The sequence below is a fragment of the Myotis nattereri genome (assembly GCF_964212035.1).
Source record: "Myotis nattereri genome assembly, chromosome: 13".
Lineage (NCBI taxonomy): Eukaryota > Metazoa > Chordata > Mammalia > Chiroptera > Vespertilionidae > Myotis > Myotis nattereri.
Window position 1 is genome coordinate 12,020,508 of NC_138088.1, and position 17,753 is coordinate 12,038,260.

At 50.3% G+C, this 17,753-nt stretch overlaps 1 protein-coding gene across 2 annotated transcripts; it reads right to left on the reverse strand.

The window, feature by feature from the left end:
- Positions 1 to 761: 761 nt before the first annotated feature.
- Positions 762 to 17,575, reverse strand: LOC308528999 (pulmonary surfactant-associated protein D-like). 2 transcript variants are annotated; one of them, XM_081104970.1, is made up of 8 exons: positions 17,295 to 17,575; positions 15,109 to 15,301; positions 8,634 to 8,750; positions 8,276 to 8,392; positions 7,888 to 8,004; positions 7,397 to 7,513; positions 6,780 to 6,863; positions 762 to 1,388 (listed from the first exon to the last, which is right to left on the reverse strand). In XM_081104970.1, exons 1-8 carry the CDS (start codon positions 17,295 to 17,297, stop codon positions 1,009 to 1,011), a joined length of 1,128 nt encoding a protein of 375 aa, XP_080961096.1. In that variant the 5' UTR covers positions 17,298 to 17,575; the 3' UTR covers positions 762 to 1,008. The 2 variants fall into 2 exon arrangements, with proteins under 2 accessions (XP_080961096.1, XP_080961097.1); XM_081104971.1 differs by lacking the exon at positions 8,276 to 8,392 and having other exon boundaries at positions 17,295 to 17,414.
- Positions 17,576 to 17,753: the final 178 nt, after the last annotated feature.

Sequence of the window (17,753 nt, forward strand, 5' to 3'; positions counted from 1 at the left end):
ATCAGATGACCTTTCACGTGACCAAGTTGTAGCACTGACACACCTGGGGCCTTGAGCAAGTCTCCCCCCCACTCTCTGTGGGAGGAGGAGGAGGAACAGCCCAGCTGTCTCTGAGGCGGTATCGGGGAAGAACCTCCTGGACGGAGGCCAGGGCAGGGCTGGGGGTGAACCTGAGCATGGCTGGACCCTCTGTGCCTGAGATCTCAGCTGGAATGGGGATTGTGCAGGAGGGACTCCCTCCAATGAGCCGACAGGCAGTCACAATGACAGGGTAGAATGAGGTCCTGGTGTGCAGGGATGTGGAGGAGGCTACTCAACTGGGCCACACAGTCCTGCCAGGGAGGCAGATGACCTGCCAGGTCAGCCCACGGCGCTGTGCACCTTCCAGGGCTCAGGCCTTGATATAAGGAGCAGCCACCGGAACCGCCCAGCCCTGGGGCTCCAGCTGGCTTTGGCCAAGGGGTCCGGGGCTCCGGGAGGTCCTGAGCAGGCATGTAATTGTGGGTGCCAGGGATCTGAGCCCTGGATGGAATGAGCTCATCCCTGGAGTGAGGGTGAGGAGGGGAGGGAACGGAGGGCTAAGGCTTGAGAAGGTTGCCATTAAGTCGTCAAGAAGAGGAGGAGGAGCTAGCAAAAGAGGAAGATAAGTAACTGCCATAAGGGGACAACACAGCAAGAGGAGGGAGTGACAGAGGAGGGAGTGACTAGCTGGGTTGACAGTTTGAGGAGGGAGAGGACTGAGAAGGAGCCTTTGGATTTTGGGACTTAATTTTATCCCTTGTGAAAGGGAAAGCAGGCTCCCCCCTCATTCCTCTGACAGAACAGCCACTGAAGCAAGTTTCGTATTTTATTCTAAGAGAGGAGTTCCCTGGGAGCCCTTGGCTGGCGTCATCCCAGAGCTCTGTGCAGAAGCCCAGCCACAGAGCCCTCAGCTCTTCCTTGTCATGTGGGCAGCACACGGGTCTGGGCCAGGCTCCTGGACCACAGCTGCTCCACCCACCCCAGGGCTCAGAACTCGCAGATCACAAGGCGCTTCTCTCCACAGGACTTGTCGTTCCACTTGCCGTTGGTGAAGATCTCCACACAGTCCTCATTGCCGCCATTGTTGTTGGGCTCTCCGGGGGCCCAGTTGGAATAGACCAGGGGCTCCCCTCCTGGGTAGGTGAATCTACCCTCTGTCTGGGAGTCAGTCATGCTCAGGAACGCGGCACCCTTGTTCTCAGCCTCCAGCAGGTGTTGCAAGGCCTCATTCTCAGCTGCAGAGCGTGGGGAGGGTAGATGCCCCCCGGCCTGTGCACACACTCGCTGTGCCTCCTGGAAAGGTTTCTCAAACCCTGCTGACTTGAAGACCTTCTGGCCAACATCTCGGCCACTGGGGAAGAGCTCCACTAGGAGGAGAGGACAGTCAGGTTGGGGTTCTGGAGGCACCAGCCAAAGCTCCATGGCTCTGAGACCTTTGTGCTCCAACCAGAGCACCAGGGAGGACAAAGGTGAGATCCCAGCTCCGCAGTGCTCTCTGGGAGGTGGATCTGCCTGTCTAGTTACAGGTGACAACACTGGGCTCAGAGAGGGAAAGTATGAGGCTCAACTCCTTGTGACCATCACATGCAGAATTGGGGGTCACCCTTATCTGATCTCACACTAGAGCTGAGACGTGCTCTTTCTATTGCACCCCATGTTGCATGGCAGAATCGGTTTCCCAGTTACTGGGTGGGACTGGGAAGCTTTGGCATTGGGCAGTGAAATGGCATTGCGGCCTCTGAGCGCTGGAAACATGGAAGGTGCTCCTTCTGATCTCACTGTGAACCCTGCATAACAGCAGGGCATGTGGCATTGACAGGGAGGTCCGTGCCGGGTGTGGGTGTGGGAAAGAAGAGGAGAGGGTGGGCCATCTGAGGGCAGCGCTGTGCTAATCTCTGCACTGTGTGCGCCCAGTGCTGGCCTCTAGGTGTGCATGTGGGGGAGGCTGGAGAGCTGGGAGAGAGGACAAGGACAGCTGAGAGGTGTGCATGGGCGTCAGGGGCAGGAGAGAGTCAGTGCTGGAGAGAGGCCTGTCTGGGAGTCAGAGGGCCAGGTGTTCAGCCCCGCCTTGGCCATGACTGTCCAGGTGGACAAGGGAAAGTCAGTTCCTCTTTTGGAGTTTCCAGTTCCTCATCTCTAATATGGGAATACAATTTATAAAAGCATCACCTGTGTGACATTCAACTATATGTTTTCATTCCATCTCATTTTCCAAACCTTTGTTGTTGCTGTTGTTGTTGTTGTGTGTGTGTATGTGTATATTAATATATTTTTAGTTATTTCAGAGAGGAAGGGATAGGAAGAGAGAGATAGAAACATGAATGATGACAGAGAATCACTGATTGGCTTCCTCCTGCACACCCCTACTGGGGATCAAGCCCACAGACCAGGCACATACGCTGACCAAGAATCAAACCATGATCTCCTGGTTCATAGGCTGTCTCTCAACCACTGGGCCACGCTGGCCGGGCTCATTTTCCATCACTTTAACTTCTGGGTTCATGCATAAAAGCCTTCAGGGCTCCTGAGAGGGCTGTGCTCCAGCCCCAAAGGGCTGGTGAGGTGCCCAGGCTGCACGCTGACCCACTGTGACCCTTCCACAAGGGTTCAGGGGGCAGACTCTTCACAGGCTCAGGAGGGTACCCAGAGCAGCCCTGGACAGGAGTTCATCTGCCATTCACTACATGCACCCGGGTGGGTCTGTGTGTGCATACACGAATATGGACACGTGCCCATCTGAAGGCACATGGGAGCACAGAAGTCCCACCTTGTGTGTGTGAATATGCGTGTGTGCTCATGGGTGTACATGATGTGAGGTGAGTGATGGCATGTGTGTAAGACACATACATGTGGCAGGTATATATCATGAATTTTCCTTTGTATCATTGTGCATGTGTTTGAGTGAGCACACATGCATGTTTGTGGAGAGGGGGAACATACTAAATGCTTGAAACCTCACTCTTGGTATGTGGGTACTTAGTGGTTTTAGGTACGTAGGAGCTAACTCCATGTCTCACCCCTGCATGCTCTCCTCCTTCAGAAACTCCTCTTTGGATCAATGAGATTTGCTGAATGATGTGAGCTTAAAGCTGATATGGAGAAAGCAGGGGGGAGGGGGGAAATTAGGGACTGAGGTGGAGATGCCCACAGGCATAGGACACTGGGCTGTGCTCCTGGAGCCTCTGACTTCTCAACACCCAGGTTAGGGAAGAGTCTCCACTATGAACACCCAGGGAAGAATGGGCGAGCCCAGCACTGGGAAGAGCCCAGAGGCAGCCTGTCCCCTGCCAGACTCAGGGACGGTCTCAGGTGCGTCTCTCACTGGCCATATGCCAAGGTCAGACCCTCACAGCCTTGAATGCAAGCACAGCATGCCAGACCCAACTCTGAGGACAGTGTCTGGAGTTGCTGCTGCTGTGGCCTGTGCAGCAACATCTTGAGGGGTTTGCAGACCTAGCCACATAGAGATAAGAAATGCATCCTGGGGAGAAACCAAGATGGCGGTATAGGTAAACACCTGGAATTGCTGCCTCGCACAACCACTTCAAAAATACAACTAAAAGACAAAATGGACATAACCAAGAACCACAGGAAGGCTGGCTGAGTGGAAATTTTACAACTAGAAGGAAAGAGAAAAGCACACTGAGACACAAAGGAGATGTGGAAGTCATGTGCAGAGGTATGGAGGCACTCGTGCGGAAAGGGCTGGCAACTGAGGATGCGGTTGTCTTTTTCAATCAGGAAGGAGACACGTGCTCCCACTCTGAACTCTAGTTCCGGACTAGTCTCTGGGGACCCAGACTCATACAGGGAGAAACTGGACTGTCTGGTATCGGGCGGAACTCGAGGGTGACTTTCTCTCAGAGGTGCTTGCAGCGATTACCGCAGGTCACTGAGACCTGGGGCCTCTTAGGCAGGGCTGAGGATCAGCCATAGCTGTTTGCTCCACCATTTTAATTCCCCGAGAGCCCACCCCAGCCAAGCTGTGCACAGAGGCTTTTGCATATGAATGACCTGGCCCTTTGCAATCTGAAAATTACCTAACAAACTGCAACTGGGTCAGAGAGACCCAGAACTTCCAAAAGAAGGTCCAAGGCCACACAGAAGCTTGCATTGCTTCACAGCTGGGCCTCATCTGGGCATCTCCAAACCCCAAACAAAGAAGAGGAATCTGCAGATCTCTACATAGCTCCTGCTGGGTAGCCTCAGGCAGAGGCTAAATCAGCACCTCCTTAGAGATCCAAGAGCCAGTGTACCCAGTGGTCAGAGTGGGACCATTGTGATTACAACTCCTCAGATCCATAAGGGACACACTCAGGGGACAGACTCAGTGAGCACCAAAGCCCTGCTGAAGCAAGACTTGCCCCAGAAGGGTGTCTCCAGCACAGAAGTTCTCCCACTGCAGACACAGCTGATTCTCACAGCCAATTGGCCTGGAGGTCAATTCCTCCCAGTGATATCTACAACAATCAAGGCTTAACTACAACAAGACTGTGCACAAAGCCCACAAAGGGGTGCACCAAGAGTATCCACCTCAGGTAATTGGGGAGGCTGAGCCACTGGGCCCTATAGGACACCTAGCACAGAAAGACACTCTATCAACACAGGGAAGCATAAAAAATGTGGAGACAAAGAAACAGGTCACAAATGACAGAAATGGAGGAAAGCAAACTACTGGATATAGAGTTCAAAACCATGGTTATAAGGTTTTTCAAGAAATTTCTAGAAACAGCTGATAAATTTAGTGAGACCCTCGATAAATCTAGTGAGACCCTCGAGGATATGAAAAAGGACCAACTAGAAATTAAGCATACACTGACTGAAATAAAGAATATTATACAGAGATCCAACAGCAGACTAAAGCAGAGGTTCTCAAGCTGTGGGTTGCCACCTATTTGGGGGTCGAACAACCCTTTCACAGGGGTCACCTAAATACATCCTGCATATCAGATATTTACATTACAATTCATAACAGTAGCAAAATTATAGTTATGAAGTAGCAACGAAAATAATTTTATGGTTGGGGTCACCACAACATGAGGAACTGTATTAAAGGGTCACGGCATTAGGAAGGTTGAGAACCACTGGACTAGAGGATCACAAGAATCAAGTCAAAGATTTGAAATATGGAGGAGCAAAAAATACCCAACCAGAAAAGCAAAATGAAAAAAGAATACAAAAATATGAAGATAGTGTAAGGATCCTCTGGAACATCTTCAAGCGTACCAACATCTGAATTATAGGGGTGCCAGAAGAAGAGAGAGAGCAAGATATTGAAAACCTATTTGAAGAAATAATGACAGAAAACTTCCCCTACCTGGTGAAAGAAATAGATTTACAAGTCCAGGAAGTACAGAGAACCCCAAACAAAAGGAATCCAAAGAGGACCACACCAAGACACATCATAATTAAAATGCCAAGGGCGAAAGACAAAGAGAGAATCTTAAAAGTAGCAAGGGAAAAACAGTTAGTTACCTACAAGGGAGTACCCATACAACTGTCAGCTGATTTCTCAATAGAAACTATGCAGGCCAGAAGGGAGTGGCAAGAAATATTCAAAGTGATGAATAGCAAGAACCTACAATCAAGATTACTTTACCCAGCAAAGCTATCATTCAGAATTGAAGGTCAGCTAAAGAGCTTCACAGATAAGAAAAAGCTAAAGGAGTTAATCACCACCAAACCAGTGTTATATGAAATGCTGAAAGGTATCCTTTAAGAAGAGGGAGAAGAAAAAGATAAAGATAAAAATTATGAACAACAGCCCTGACCGGTTTGACTCAGTGGATAGAGCATCGATCTGCGGACTGAAGGGTCCCAGGTTCAGTTCCGGTCAAGGGCATGTACCTTGGTTGCAGGCACATCCCCAGTAGGGATCGTGCAGGAGGCAGCTGATTGGTGTTTCTCTCTCATCAATGTTTCTGGCTCTCTATCCCTCTCCCTTCCTCTCTGTAAAAGATCAATAAAATATATTTTAAGAAAATTATGAACAACAAATACATATCTATCAACAAGTGAATCTACAAATCAAGTGAATAAATAATCTGTTGAACAGAATAAACTGGTGAATCTAATAGAATCAGGGGCATAGAAAGGGAGTGGACTGACAATTCTCAGGAGGAAAGGGGTGTGGGAAGAGACTGGAGAAAAAGTGTACACTTATAGATCAGGACAGTGTGTGTGTGTGTGTGGGGGGGGGGGGGTGTAAGGGCATAGGGTGGGGTGGGAACCGGGTGGAGGGGAGCTATGGGGCGGGGGAAAGAGGAACAACAGTAATAAGCTGAACAATAAAGATTTAATTTAAAAAAAGAGAAAGAAATGCATCCTGGGTAGTGGGGTGTCCAGGGACTAGCACAGGTCAGCAGGAGGGAAGGTCTGAACTGCACTAGGCTAAGCGCATTGATCTGGCTTGGGTCACAGGTGGCTGTGATGGTGGGGTCTGGAGCCTGGTAGCCTTGACCATTCTGGCGCCAACCCACTGAGCTGGTGTTGGGGCCACACCCTGCTCCATATCCCTGGCATCTGCTTCCAGTTCAGGGAATATGTGACTGCTCTGCTTTGCCTCACCCTGTCCTTAGCCCCAGGTCCTGCCCCAGTCCCAGGTCCAGCCCATCGTCCAAACCCACTAGCATCCTAGAGCCCCCAGTCCTAGAACCAGGCCTGCCTCAGGCCTGGCCAACTCCAAACCCAACACAGACTCCGCCTGGGGCCTGCCCTTGACGACTGGCTCAGGTTCAGGTCCAGGTCCAGGAACTCACCTTTCTTATACTGAAGGAGGGCTCCCTGAAGGCGTCCTACCTGCCCCTGCAAGGCCTCCACCTGCTGCCTCAGAGCAGCGATGTCTGCAGGAGAGAGAGGCTCAGTGAAGACCAGTCCCCCACAGTCAGGGATCGGCTCAGAGTCCGGGTCCCAAGGGAAGGTTGCTCAGTGACAGGCTGACACAGCTGGCCCTGCTGCCCACAGGTCCCTGAGGCTCTGTAGTGAGAACACTGTGCCCTGAGCAAGTCCTGGCACCCCACTAACTGTGATCCAGATGGCATTTCCCAGCAAATTCTGAAAGTCTGAGAGCACATCTCAGGGAGGATGGGGGAGGGGGGAATTGCATGTCCCTCAAGTACTCCCCCATCCCTGGGTTATTTGATGCTCAAAGCTCTCTGATGAACTGGGAAGAGAGCTGAGCTGTCCCAGTGATTAGGTGGAAGCTGCTCAGGCTGGCCCTCCCCTGAGTACTGGGTCTAAGCCAGAGCCTCATCTTCCTACCTTCAGCCTGACAGCCTTTCCCAGTTTCACACCCCCCCACCTCTACAATGGGCTGACCACTGAGCTAGAGGGCCCTCCTTCCTCTGCACCCCAGAGCCAGGGGAGGCGACCTTACCTGGAAGCCCACTCTCTCCCTTTTCTCCTCTCTCCCCAGGAGCACCTCTGTCTCCCTTCAGTCCTGGGGGGCCCCTGGCGCCTGGAGGTCCCTGTGGTCCCGGGGGTCCTGCAGGCCCTGAGATCAGAGAAGAAGAGGTGGGTGAGTTCAGCACACATTTTCCCCCTCCCAGCATATGGGCTGTGCTATTGTCCAGGAATACACGCTCCCACGTACAGTCTGTCCCAAAGCCAGCCACGCACCCTCTCTGCACACTACTGACCCATCACCCCGCACCCGGCCTTCCCCGGATGCAGACTGTCCCTGCTGCTCACACCACACTCTCCCCAGTTACAGAGCTCAAGCCCAGCAAGGCATCTCCTTGCACAGGCACCCCATGGCCCAGTGTGGCCGCTCTGAGCTGGCGGGGTGATGTGGGAGGGACAGGCATCTGCAGCTTCAGGTGAACACAGAAGAACCAAAGGCCCGCCCCAGCTTTTCCCATCACTCACCTGCTGCCCCTGCATTCCCAGGGGGTCCACGCTCACCAGGGGCACCTTTCTCTCCTTTGGGACCTGGGGGGCCTCTTGTCCCTGCAGAGCCCTGCACGCCTGGGGCACCCACTTCTCCTGAGGAAGGAACAGATTGGGACAAAGGCTGCTGAGAGTGTGCGTAGCTTGGATCATTTTCTCCGCTGTACGTGGAGGAGAACTGGGGGGCTGTGCACCCTACTGTCTGGGCTCCTCCAGATGTGGGTATGTTGGGAGCAAGGATCACAGCAGGGCCTGCCAGGGTGATGGCCTGGCTTCCCTGGCACGCTGAGCATCCTTAGGTCACATCATGGGTTGCCACTATCACTCCTCCCTCTCCCTTCTGGACTTCCACACACCAACCTCCTACCTTGGGGCCCAGGAGCTCCTTTGGGGCCTGGTTTGCCTTGTGGTCCCACATTCCCCTGCATTCCTGAGGGACCCTCTGGTCCAGCCGGCCCGCGCACACCTGGAGGTCCCGGAGGTCCTGGGAAAAGGACCAGCCAGTCAGTGCATGGAGTCTTCTTGGGAGGGGGAGAGCGTGAGAAAGTGAGAGCAGTCATAGAGGCCAGAGAACAGCACCATCCTATAGACGCCGCCCAGCAGTATTACAGCCTTCCCTGTGTTAACCCAGCGCCACCCGCAGGGCACCATGCTTCCTGGGATGGGTATGTGCATCCTCCTCCATGGCCTAGTGGCAGGCATTGCTGTCCACGCCCACTGCTCACCACGTGGCCCCGAGTCTCCCTTCGGTCCAGGTTCTCCAGCAGAGCCATTGTCCCCTTTGGGCCCAACTGGGCCAGCAGGTCCAGGCATCCCCATGTGCCCTGGAGCTCCTGGTGAACCTGCAGCAGAAGAAATGGGCATAAACCTCGCCCTGGGCCTAGGAGGAGCAGCACCTGCAGGTCAGCCCTGCATTCCTTCAGGTTCTGCAGGTGTAGACATTCCACCTCCACACTCCTCAGCCCAGTGGTGACCCAGGAGACGGGTGTGCACATCCCCATTTCACAGGTGAGGCAACAGGGCTGCCAGAGCTGGAGGGGGTGGTTAAGCCAAAAACTGTCTGATTTCCATGCAGTCCACCTTCCCTGCCCCGAGGCTGAAGATTTACAGCAGGGGATCTGCCAGTTTTACCCTGGATCATGGCACCTTGCTATCCCCTTCCTAGGACCAAACTTTATATCAGAAATCATCTTTGACATGAGTCACCAGGGAAATCCAAATCAAACCCACGAGATATTATCTCTCCCCTCCTAGAATGGCAACTATAAAAAACACAAAAGCTCAAAAGTGTTGGTGAGGATGTGGAGAAGAAGATCTCCTATGCGCTGTTGGTGGGATTGTAAACTGGTGCAGCCACCATGGAGACCAATATGGAGTTTCCTTAAGACATTAAAAAGATAATTAAAAAAATATATGATCCAGAATACCACATCTGGGTTTTATCTAAAAGAAATAAATACTAGTTTGAAAAGGTATTCGTAACCTCATGTTCATTGCAACATTTTTTTACAGTAGCCAAGAGGTGGAAACAACCTAATACTGTCCATAATGGATGAATGGGTAAAAATGTCACACATACACTGGAATATTATTCAGCCACAAAAAAATCCTACCATTTGCCACAACATGAATAGATCTTGAAGGAATTATGCTAGTGCCGTAAGTCATACAAATTAAGACAGATACAGTATGATCTCACTTATATCTGGATTCTAAGAACCAAAACAAAGAACCTGAACTCATAAATTCAGAGGTCAGATTTTTGGTGGTTGCATAAGATGGGAGCTGGGTGGCAGGCAAAAAGGTTGAAGGTCAAAACCTACAAAAGTCCAGTTATAAAATAAATAAGACCTAGGCAATGTACAGAATGGTGACTATATTTAATACTACTATCTATGTATATAAAAATCTAATATGCTAAGTATCCGACCCTCCGTACAGGCGCTATAAAGCTCAATGAACACCAGGCAGCAGGCCCTCAACACAGGAGCTTATGAACTGCAGTGACTTAGCAGCAGTGGCTCTCGGGTGACGCACCCCAAGCCAGAAAGGAGGAAGCCCAATTCCTTGAGGGGCCATGCAATTCCACCTTTGGCCATGGGTTATGTTGTTCCTGGGGCACTGTTGACCCTGAATCTAGTTTACTGCACACTTGTGTTTGCGTTCCACACCCTGTATGACATCAACTTTGCATTGTGCGCTCTTGCACTCTGGGACCCCTCAAGGGATGTTGGAGAGCCAGTTTTGGCCCAATCCCCACAGGGCAGGCCAAGGAACCCCACCTGGCAGAGGGACCCCACTGTGGCACCCTCCCAGGTGCAGCCGGCCAGGGAGGGACCTCGGGAAGTTGGCTCTGGGGCATGTCCTGCCTGTCTCACCCAGTCCCACCCCACTGGCCACCTTCTAATTAATTTCCTTTCAATGTGCACGAATCCGTGCACTGGGTCACTAGTATTATATATTTGAACATGACCAAGAGAATATATCTTAAAAGCACTCATCACAAGGAAAAAAAAGTAACTATGGGTGATGTTGAATGATCATTTCACAATATATACAAATATTGAATCATTATGTTGTACACCACCTAAAAGTAATACAATGTTATATGTCAACTAGAGGCCCAGTGCACGAATTCACGCACAGGTGGGGTCCCTCCACCTGGCTGGCAATCGGGGCCAATAGGGGCCAACTTTCCCAGTCCCCATGGGAGGTTGACTGGCCAGGGAGGAGCCGAGAAAGGGCTGCAGGGCGTGTCTGGCCAATGTCATCCAGTCCCTGATTGGCCGGACACAAGCAGCAAGCTAACCTACCTCTCAAAGCGCCTTCCCCCTGGTGATCAGTGCACCTCATAGTGAACAGTCAAGCAGTCAACAATTCGGTCGACCACTTGGTCGGACACTTAGCATATTCGGCTTTTATATATATAGGTTACATCTCCATAAAAAATAGAAAAAGCATTGTCACATGCTCTGGAACCTATAGAAAACAGACCAAATTATTACCTAATGCATCACTAAGGGGGGAAAGGATGTTGTAAATAGTATATTGAATAAGGTTCTGTTTCATAACATGTACGGACATTGTAGGGTGTGTGCACATGTCATACTTATGGGAAAAACCACAGGAAAGGCATATACAAAATGTTGTTGTTGTTTTTGTAAGTGTCACAAAGGTAATTTTAACTTTCTTCTTTTTGTTTACCTTTAGTGACCACATAGTATTTTTTATTGGAAAAATAGTCAAACATTTTAAAAAGACCTGTTACCCAAAGAAAGGCTGCCTAAGTCTTAAGTTTTACAAGATTTACCCAAAAAGAAAGGAAGCAGCCCTAACCAGTTTTTCTCAGTGGTTAGAGCAGTGGTCGGCAAACTGCGGCTCATAAGCCACATGCAGCTCTTTGGCCCCTTGAGTGTGGCTCTTCCTAAGCCTTAGGAGTACCCTAATTAAGTTAATAACAATGTACCTACCTATATAGTTTAAGTTTAAAAAATTTGGCTCTCAAAAAAGAAATTTCAATCGTTGTACTGTTGATATTTGGCTCTGTTGACTAATGAGTTTGCCGACCACTGGGTTAGAGCATCAGCTCACGGACTGAAGGGCCCTGGGTTTGATTCTGGTCAAGGGCACGTACCTGGGTTGCAGGCTCCATCCGACCAATCGATGTGTCTCTCTCACATCGATGTTCCTGTCTCTTTGTCTCTCCCCCTCCTTTTCCCTCTCTCTAAAAATCAATGGGAAAAACATCCTGGGGTGAGGATTAACAAAGAAAGACACTAAAGAGAGTAAATGGCTATTAACATTTAAGGATTTTGCACTGAATCCTATGAGTTTGGTTCTTCCTTTTTATTGAAGTGAAAGTTGTGGGGAAGCATCGAACTTGGTTGGAATGTCTGTGAGGAGGATTCTCTGTAAGGTCAGGACCTCTGAGGGGACCTTGCCAAAGGCAGCAGCCCCTGCCTTGACTTTTCCAAACAAGTCCCATCCCCTGGGGTGTTTTGCTAGAATCTCTATGTTGAGTCTTTAAAGACCTGACCTTGTAGAAGCATATACTTTCTCAAGGATACTTGTCCTGCTGATTGTATCTGGAGGTTAATTTGAGTTCATGCTGTTGTGACAATAAAAAGCCAACAAGGCAGGTGAACAGGACTGCTTTTAGGACTGAAGTAAAAGAGTCCCTTAGCCCTCTCTTTCACAGAAACCTGTGTCGGAGTGATCTGTTCATCCATCGCTCAGGGTCTGCTGGTCAGCCCTGGCAGAAAGTTCTAGAATGTAAAACCAACCTTTTTAAAGTATACAGTTCAGTGGCATTTAGCACCTTCACAATGTCGTGCAACTACCACTTCCATTTAGTTCAAAAACATTTAATCACCCCAAAGGAAAACCTCATAGGCATTGAGCAGTCACTCCCTATCCCCCACTCCCCCTCCCCACCCCTGGCTATCACAGCTCTGCTTCCTGTCTCTATTACCTACTCCGGATAATTCTTATCAATGGAATCATGCAATATATGACCTTTTGTGTCTGCCTTCTTTAACTTGGAGTGAGTTCTTGAGGTTTATTCACTTTGTAGAATGTCTCATTTCTTTGTATAACTCAATAATACGCTATTGAATGGTTCAATAATATGCCATTGTATAACTGAATAATACACCATTTTATGGATAGAACACATATTGCTTATCCATTCATCAGTTGATGGACATTGGGTTATTGTGAATTAAGCTGCTATGAACCTTCATGTGCAAACAGAAAAGACACCAGAAGGAAAGACGGGTTGGGGAAGGTAGGAGAGGGTAAATGAGTGATAAATGGTGATGGAAGGAAACTTGACTTGGGGTGGTGAACACAATACAATATACAGATGATGTATTATATAGAAACCTATATAATTTATTAACCAATGTCACCTCATAAATTCAATAAAAAAATAAATGAGTAGTACTGATTTATTATAGTATGAGTAATAAAGCAAGGAGAGAGGGAGAGGGAGAGGGAGAGGGAGAGGTAGAGGGGGAGAGAGAGAGAGAGAGAGAGAGAGAGAGAGAGAGAGAGAGAGAAATAACACCCAATTTGTTCATTCACTTCCTTGTCCATTTGCTCATTATTTTATTTATTTGTTCACTGGAAACATAACTTCATGCTTAGCACCGGGTGAGATGCAAGTGTGAGCACCAGGTCCTGTTCTGTAAGGGATTAGTAGCAGAATATTGAACCGTGAGGCGCAGTAATGAGTGTGGAAGACAATATGTGAGGTGCCCCTCATCCCATCCCAGCTCGCCACTCAGAGCACACATCCTGTACTCAAAGCTCTTTTCCTGATGGAGGAAATGGGGTTTCAAGGTGAGGAAGGTTTAGAGAGATTTGTAGAGGAGAGGTGAGTTTTCTGACATGGAATCCATGCTCCCAGGGCCAGGCCAAGTAGGGCAAGGTGGGGCGGGGCGGGGTGGGAGAACTGGTGACTTTAAGAGGCTGTGTGCTGGGCATTGTGTCCTGCTTTCAGCTACAGCCTCACTAGGAAAGAAATGGAACCCAGAAGGCATCTCCATGGGACCCCGGCTCCACCCTCCTCCTCTGCTCAAGGGTCTCCCATTCAGGTCCATCTTGACCTTGATGGCAACTTCTTGGGACCACATGCATCAGAATCTGCAGGGCAGGTGGTCATACGTTCCACCCAGACATACTTGGATCAGGGTCTGAGGCTGCCCCAAGCTCTCCAGGAAATTCTGGACCCGTAAGGGTTACGTGACTGAAGTGCCTGGGATTAGGGAGCCAGGGTAGAATGTAGTCCCCATTCTGACTGGGCACCGTTCTCTCTCCACGCCCCAACCCAAGGCCAGGCTTGGAATGTGCATGAGGCACCTGCAGAAGAGAGGGAGGTCTCAGCCATACTCCATGCCACAGTTCAGAGGGAAAGGCTCCCTCTGGATTCAATTCAGGGTCCCACTGGGAGCTAAAGGGAGCTGGGATTCTCCAAGAGGGAGCTGGCACCTTGCATACCACCCTTCTTCTGGGTCCACTTCCAGGCGGCCTTCTTAAGCCCCAGCCCATTCCCATTGGGAGCCAATTTCTCTCTGTAAGGGACAAATGAATACTTCCTTGTTCCTCACCCCACCAAGCTGGCAATGTTACCTATTCTTTCCAGCTTAAATGTCTTCTTCCTTCAATCAAAATGCAAACTCCACAAAGATAAAGGTCACACTGGATCCCTCCTTAGCCCAGCCCAGGGCCACAAAGGTCTCTTCATCCTTGTTGCTGGTTTATTGAATTCTCTCTTCTTGTCAATCAGACCCAGACTCTCCCTTATGGGGAGTATTTCTTGGGTAACACCCTTAATAATAGCACCTTTAGAAAGGGCAGGAGAATTCACTTGATGGTACAGAGGGAGACACAACTTTATCCTGAAGACTCAACAAAGAATAAAATCTTGGCTCAATTTTTGTCACCGTGTGGGATTCTTCCCACTTACAGATGAGCACACGGAGACTCAGGGACACTGAGCCGCTTGTCCCAGGGGTCCCTGCTATGGAGGGGAGCCAGCAATCAAGCACAGATCTGCCTGACACAGAAGCCCATGTCCTTATCACCTTCCATATAGGGTGTCACAATTTCATTACCTGTCAAATGAGGTTAATATGTCACTTATAAGTAGGATTAAGTGAATTACGCAAGTGAATGCTCAAAAGAGGGCTGGACAAAGAAATATGAGCTCCCTTCCCTCCTCTCCGTAGTGCATTTAGGTAAATCCTTTTGATGAGGCCTGAGTGTGGGACCAGGGGGCCTCATCTTTGCCCACCTCTCAGGCAGTAGAATTTAGTTAGATATTTCACACTCTGCACAGAAATCATTACACCACAATGAACAATTGCAAGTGCTGCAGCTTGGTTCTAGAGGGCCCTGAAGACCAGTCATTTACCCACAATTTGCTCATTGTTGGGGTGAGAGGAATCAGATGATCCTAGGGGAGGAATCCCGACAGCTAGGGGAAGAGAAAAAAACACCCCAGGGTTCAGGGCAGTCTGTCATTTGCCAACTGGTAACGAGGTGCTTTAGATGGACTGAATGTCTAGGGGACTTCTCCCCAAGGAGGTGGGTTTCCATTTCCAGGGCTTCCACGCAGAACATCCAGAGTTGCTGAGTTGGTTACAATTCCAGTGCCCACCCATGCCCACCAGGACAAGCCCATGGTCCCAGCTCTACCTGGATCCCCCTTCTCGCCCCGGGGGCCGTCTCTCCCATCTCGTCCATCACGACCAGGCAGGCCATCCTCCACAGGGCTACACATGACCAGGGTGCAGGCATCAATCAAAGGTTTCCGGGGAAGGATCGTCACTTCTGCTCCCCATGACCTTGGAGGTTGTGTGAGCAGGACCAGCACGGAGAGAAGCATGGCCTTCAGGGGTAGACAGAAAGAGAAAGGACGTGCTCTTGGTTCCAGAACACGGGTTAGTGCTTAACCCAGCGCCCGGAAGTCAGAGAGGCACTTTCCTACCACCTCGCCCCTTCTGTGGGATCAGGAGCAGCAGGACTCTGAAAGCAATTTAGGACAAGGCGGCCTTACAGTCTGGCCTGGGAGGGCATGAGTTACCCAGCTGAACTCTGACATGGGTTATCAGCAACATCTACCTCTTCTCAGATGCCCCGTTTTGTCCCTTCTAGTGACTTCCCTTTCACTGCCATCGGCAAGGGTAGGATGAGAACTTCTCACTGAGGCCACCTGTCACATCAGGAAGGACTTATGAAGTGCCTTTGGACAGGACAGTTCCCCTCTTTGAACCTCCGTCTCCCTCTCTGTATCGGTAAGATGGCTGGGCAATCCCATTTCCTGTCACTTGTTGCCTTGGATGGACCAGCACTGGTGGTTTCAGTGCTTGTCTCTGGACTAGACACTGTCTCCATGAAGAAAGTTCCAGATGGAACCCAGAAAAAGTTCTCAGAATAGCTGGAGAGACCTTGGGATGCCTAGAGTGCTGCCCCTCCACCTGGGACGACTTGGGAGAGGGGCCTCGTGGAGGAGGGCATGTGAGGTGAGCTCCGTCAGGGAAAGGGTGGTTTTAGGTGGAGAAAAAACAGATGCTCAATAGGGTGTCCAGTGACATGTGAGAGGGACTCCGCAGCTAAGTGAGGTCAGGGTGGGTGCAGGACCTGGTCACTCCCAATGGGGGGCTTCTTTCCTCTTGAGAGAAACTGCAAAGTTAGGAGCCAGGAAAGGGGCCACGGGAGTGGCAGAGGCTGAGAACAAGCCTGAGGGACAGAGCCAAGGGGAAGGGATTGCCAGGCAGCCTGAGGGGGAGGCAGTGGAGGGCCTTCCTGGCCACAGAAGTGCTTTCTTCTCCACCTGCTGGTGGTTCTGGGCTGCGGAGGACCCTGTTGGCACTGGTTCTTTCTCATTCTGAGTTTACCACTTCCTCGGGCATCATGGGCATCTCTCAATACTAGGCAAGCTCACAGGCCAGCAGCGTGGCATTTGCTGGGGCAGAGGCTCGACCATGAGCACCAAAGGCTCCAGGCAGAGCCATGGCATTGCCCCCTGGTGTGCAGCTGCCACAATTCAAGGGCCCTGGGCCCACATCTGGGGAAGAATGAAAAGCAACAGGCATTTTACCCAACAGCTCAAGATGGCACAGAAGGCACCACAGCTCATAGTAGCGGAAAGGGGCCTGGGCAGGAGTCACCTCACAGGGTTGGGGACCTAGGATGTGGATGAGGCCTCTTCACTGGGCCTGTAGAGGTACTGGGCAGAGCCAAACCCCCGTAAACCCACATACTGTTCCCTTTATGCCTCAATTTCAGACTAAAATATTATGGAAAAATGATTCTTCTAAAAAGTAATTGGAAATCAGTAAACTTGTCCAGTGGGTGTATTTTTAAAACAAAGAATTGAAGCTAAGAGAAAAGATGTTTATCCTTGTCCAATGATCAGTTGGTACCAGGATGGACTTTGATCCCGGGCCTGGGAATGCCTGGGCTGTTTCTCCTCTACCACCTTCCTTTCTGAAGAAATCAGGGATGGAGAGAGCCAAGCAAGAAGTTGAAATTGCATTCCCACCTGAGGCTTCCTGACAATGGCATCTGGGGTCCGGATGGGTGTCATATCCCACTCACCCACCCTCCTCCAGCCCAGAAGGCTAATCTCCCACTGAGCAAAGGAAGCAGAGTGAGGGGCAGAAGAATGGTCCTTCTTCCCCCACTATGCTGCTCTCTCACGCACACACCCACACCCACACACACACCAACACCCACACCCACACCCACACCTCCCAGAGCAGAAGAGCTACATAGACCCTGTCTTCCTCAACACCAGTACATTAGAGCACCCCAAATGAGCCGGGGGACATTTGCTGGACACAGAGAAAACAAAAATAGAGGCTGGCACTGACACTCACCATTGCTTCCTCGAGGACTTGGGGTCTCCAGGCAAATGAGAGCTTCCCTGGCCCACAAGCACGGGCTATTTATGCTGCCCTGTTACCTGAGCCACCCGGTGTTGGTCTTTTAAGAACTCTTTGGGAGAATTTTCTTCCTTGTTGCCTCACTCACTCTCACCCCACCTGGTTTCTGGAAACTTTCCCAATACCACACACATGTCCCTCAGAGTTTACAAAGCACCCTCAGTGCATGACCTCATCTGCACCTCACTGATCCCTGTGAGTTCAGCGGCATCATCAGTGTCTGGATTTTACAGATTTACACGAATCCGAGGTCCTGAGAAGAACAAAGCCAAGGAAGCAGAGTGAGGGGCAGATGAGGAAGCAAGTTGCACAATAACCTACAACTATTGCAAAAGCATTTGCATATTTAAGATTTGCTGTGCCAACTTCTCTTTGTCCTTCACCTCAACATTA

Coding starts and splice junctions, on each gene's coding strand:
- LOC308528999 (XM_081104970.1), bottom strand. Junction 8,751..15,108: donor GGGCGAGAAGGGGGATCCAG/GTAGAGCTGGGA, acceptor CTTCTGCTGCAG/GTTCACCAGGAGCTCCAGGG. Junction 8,393..8,633: donor GGGAGACTCGGGGCCACGTG/GTGAGCAGTGGG, acceptor TCCTTTTCCCAG/GACCTCCGGGACCTCCAGGT.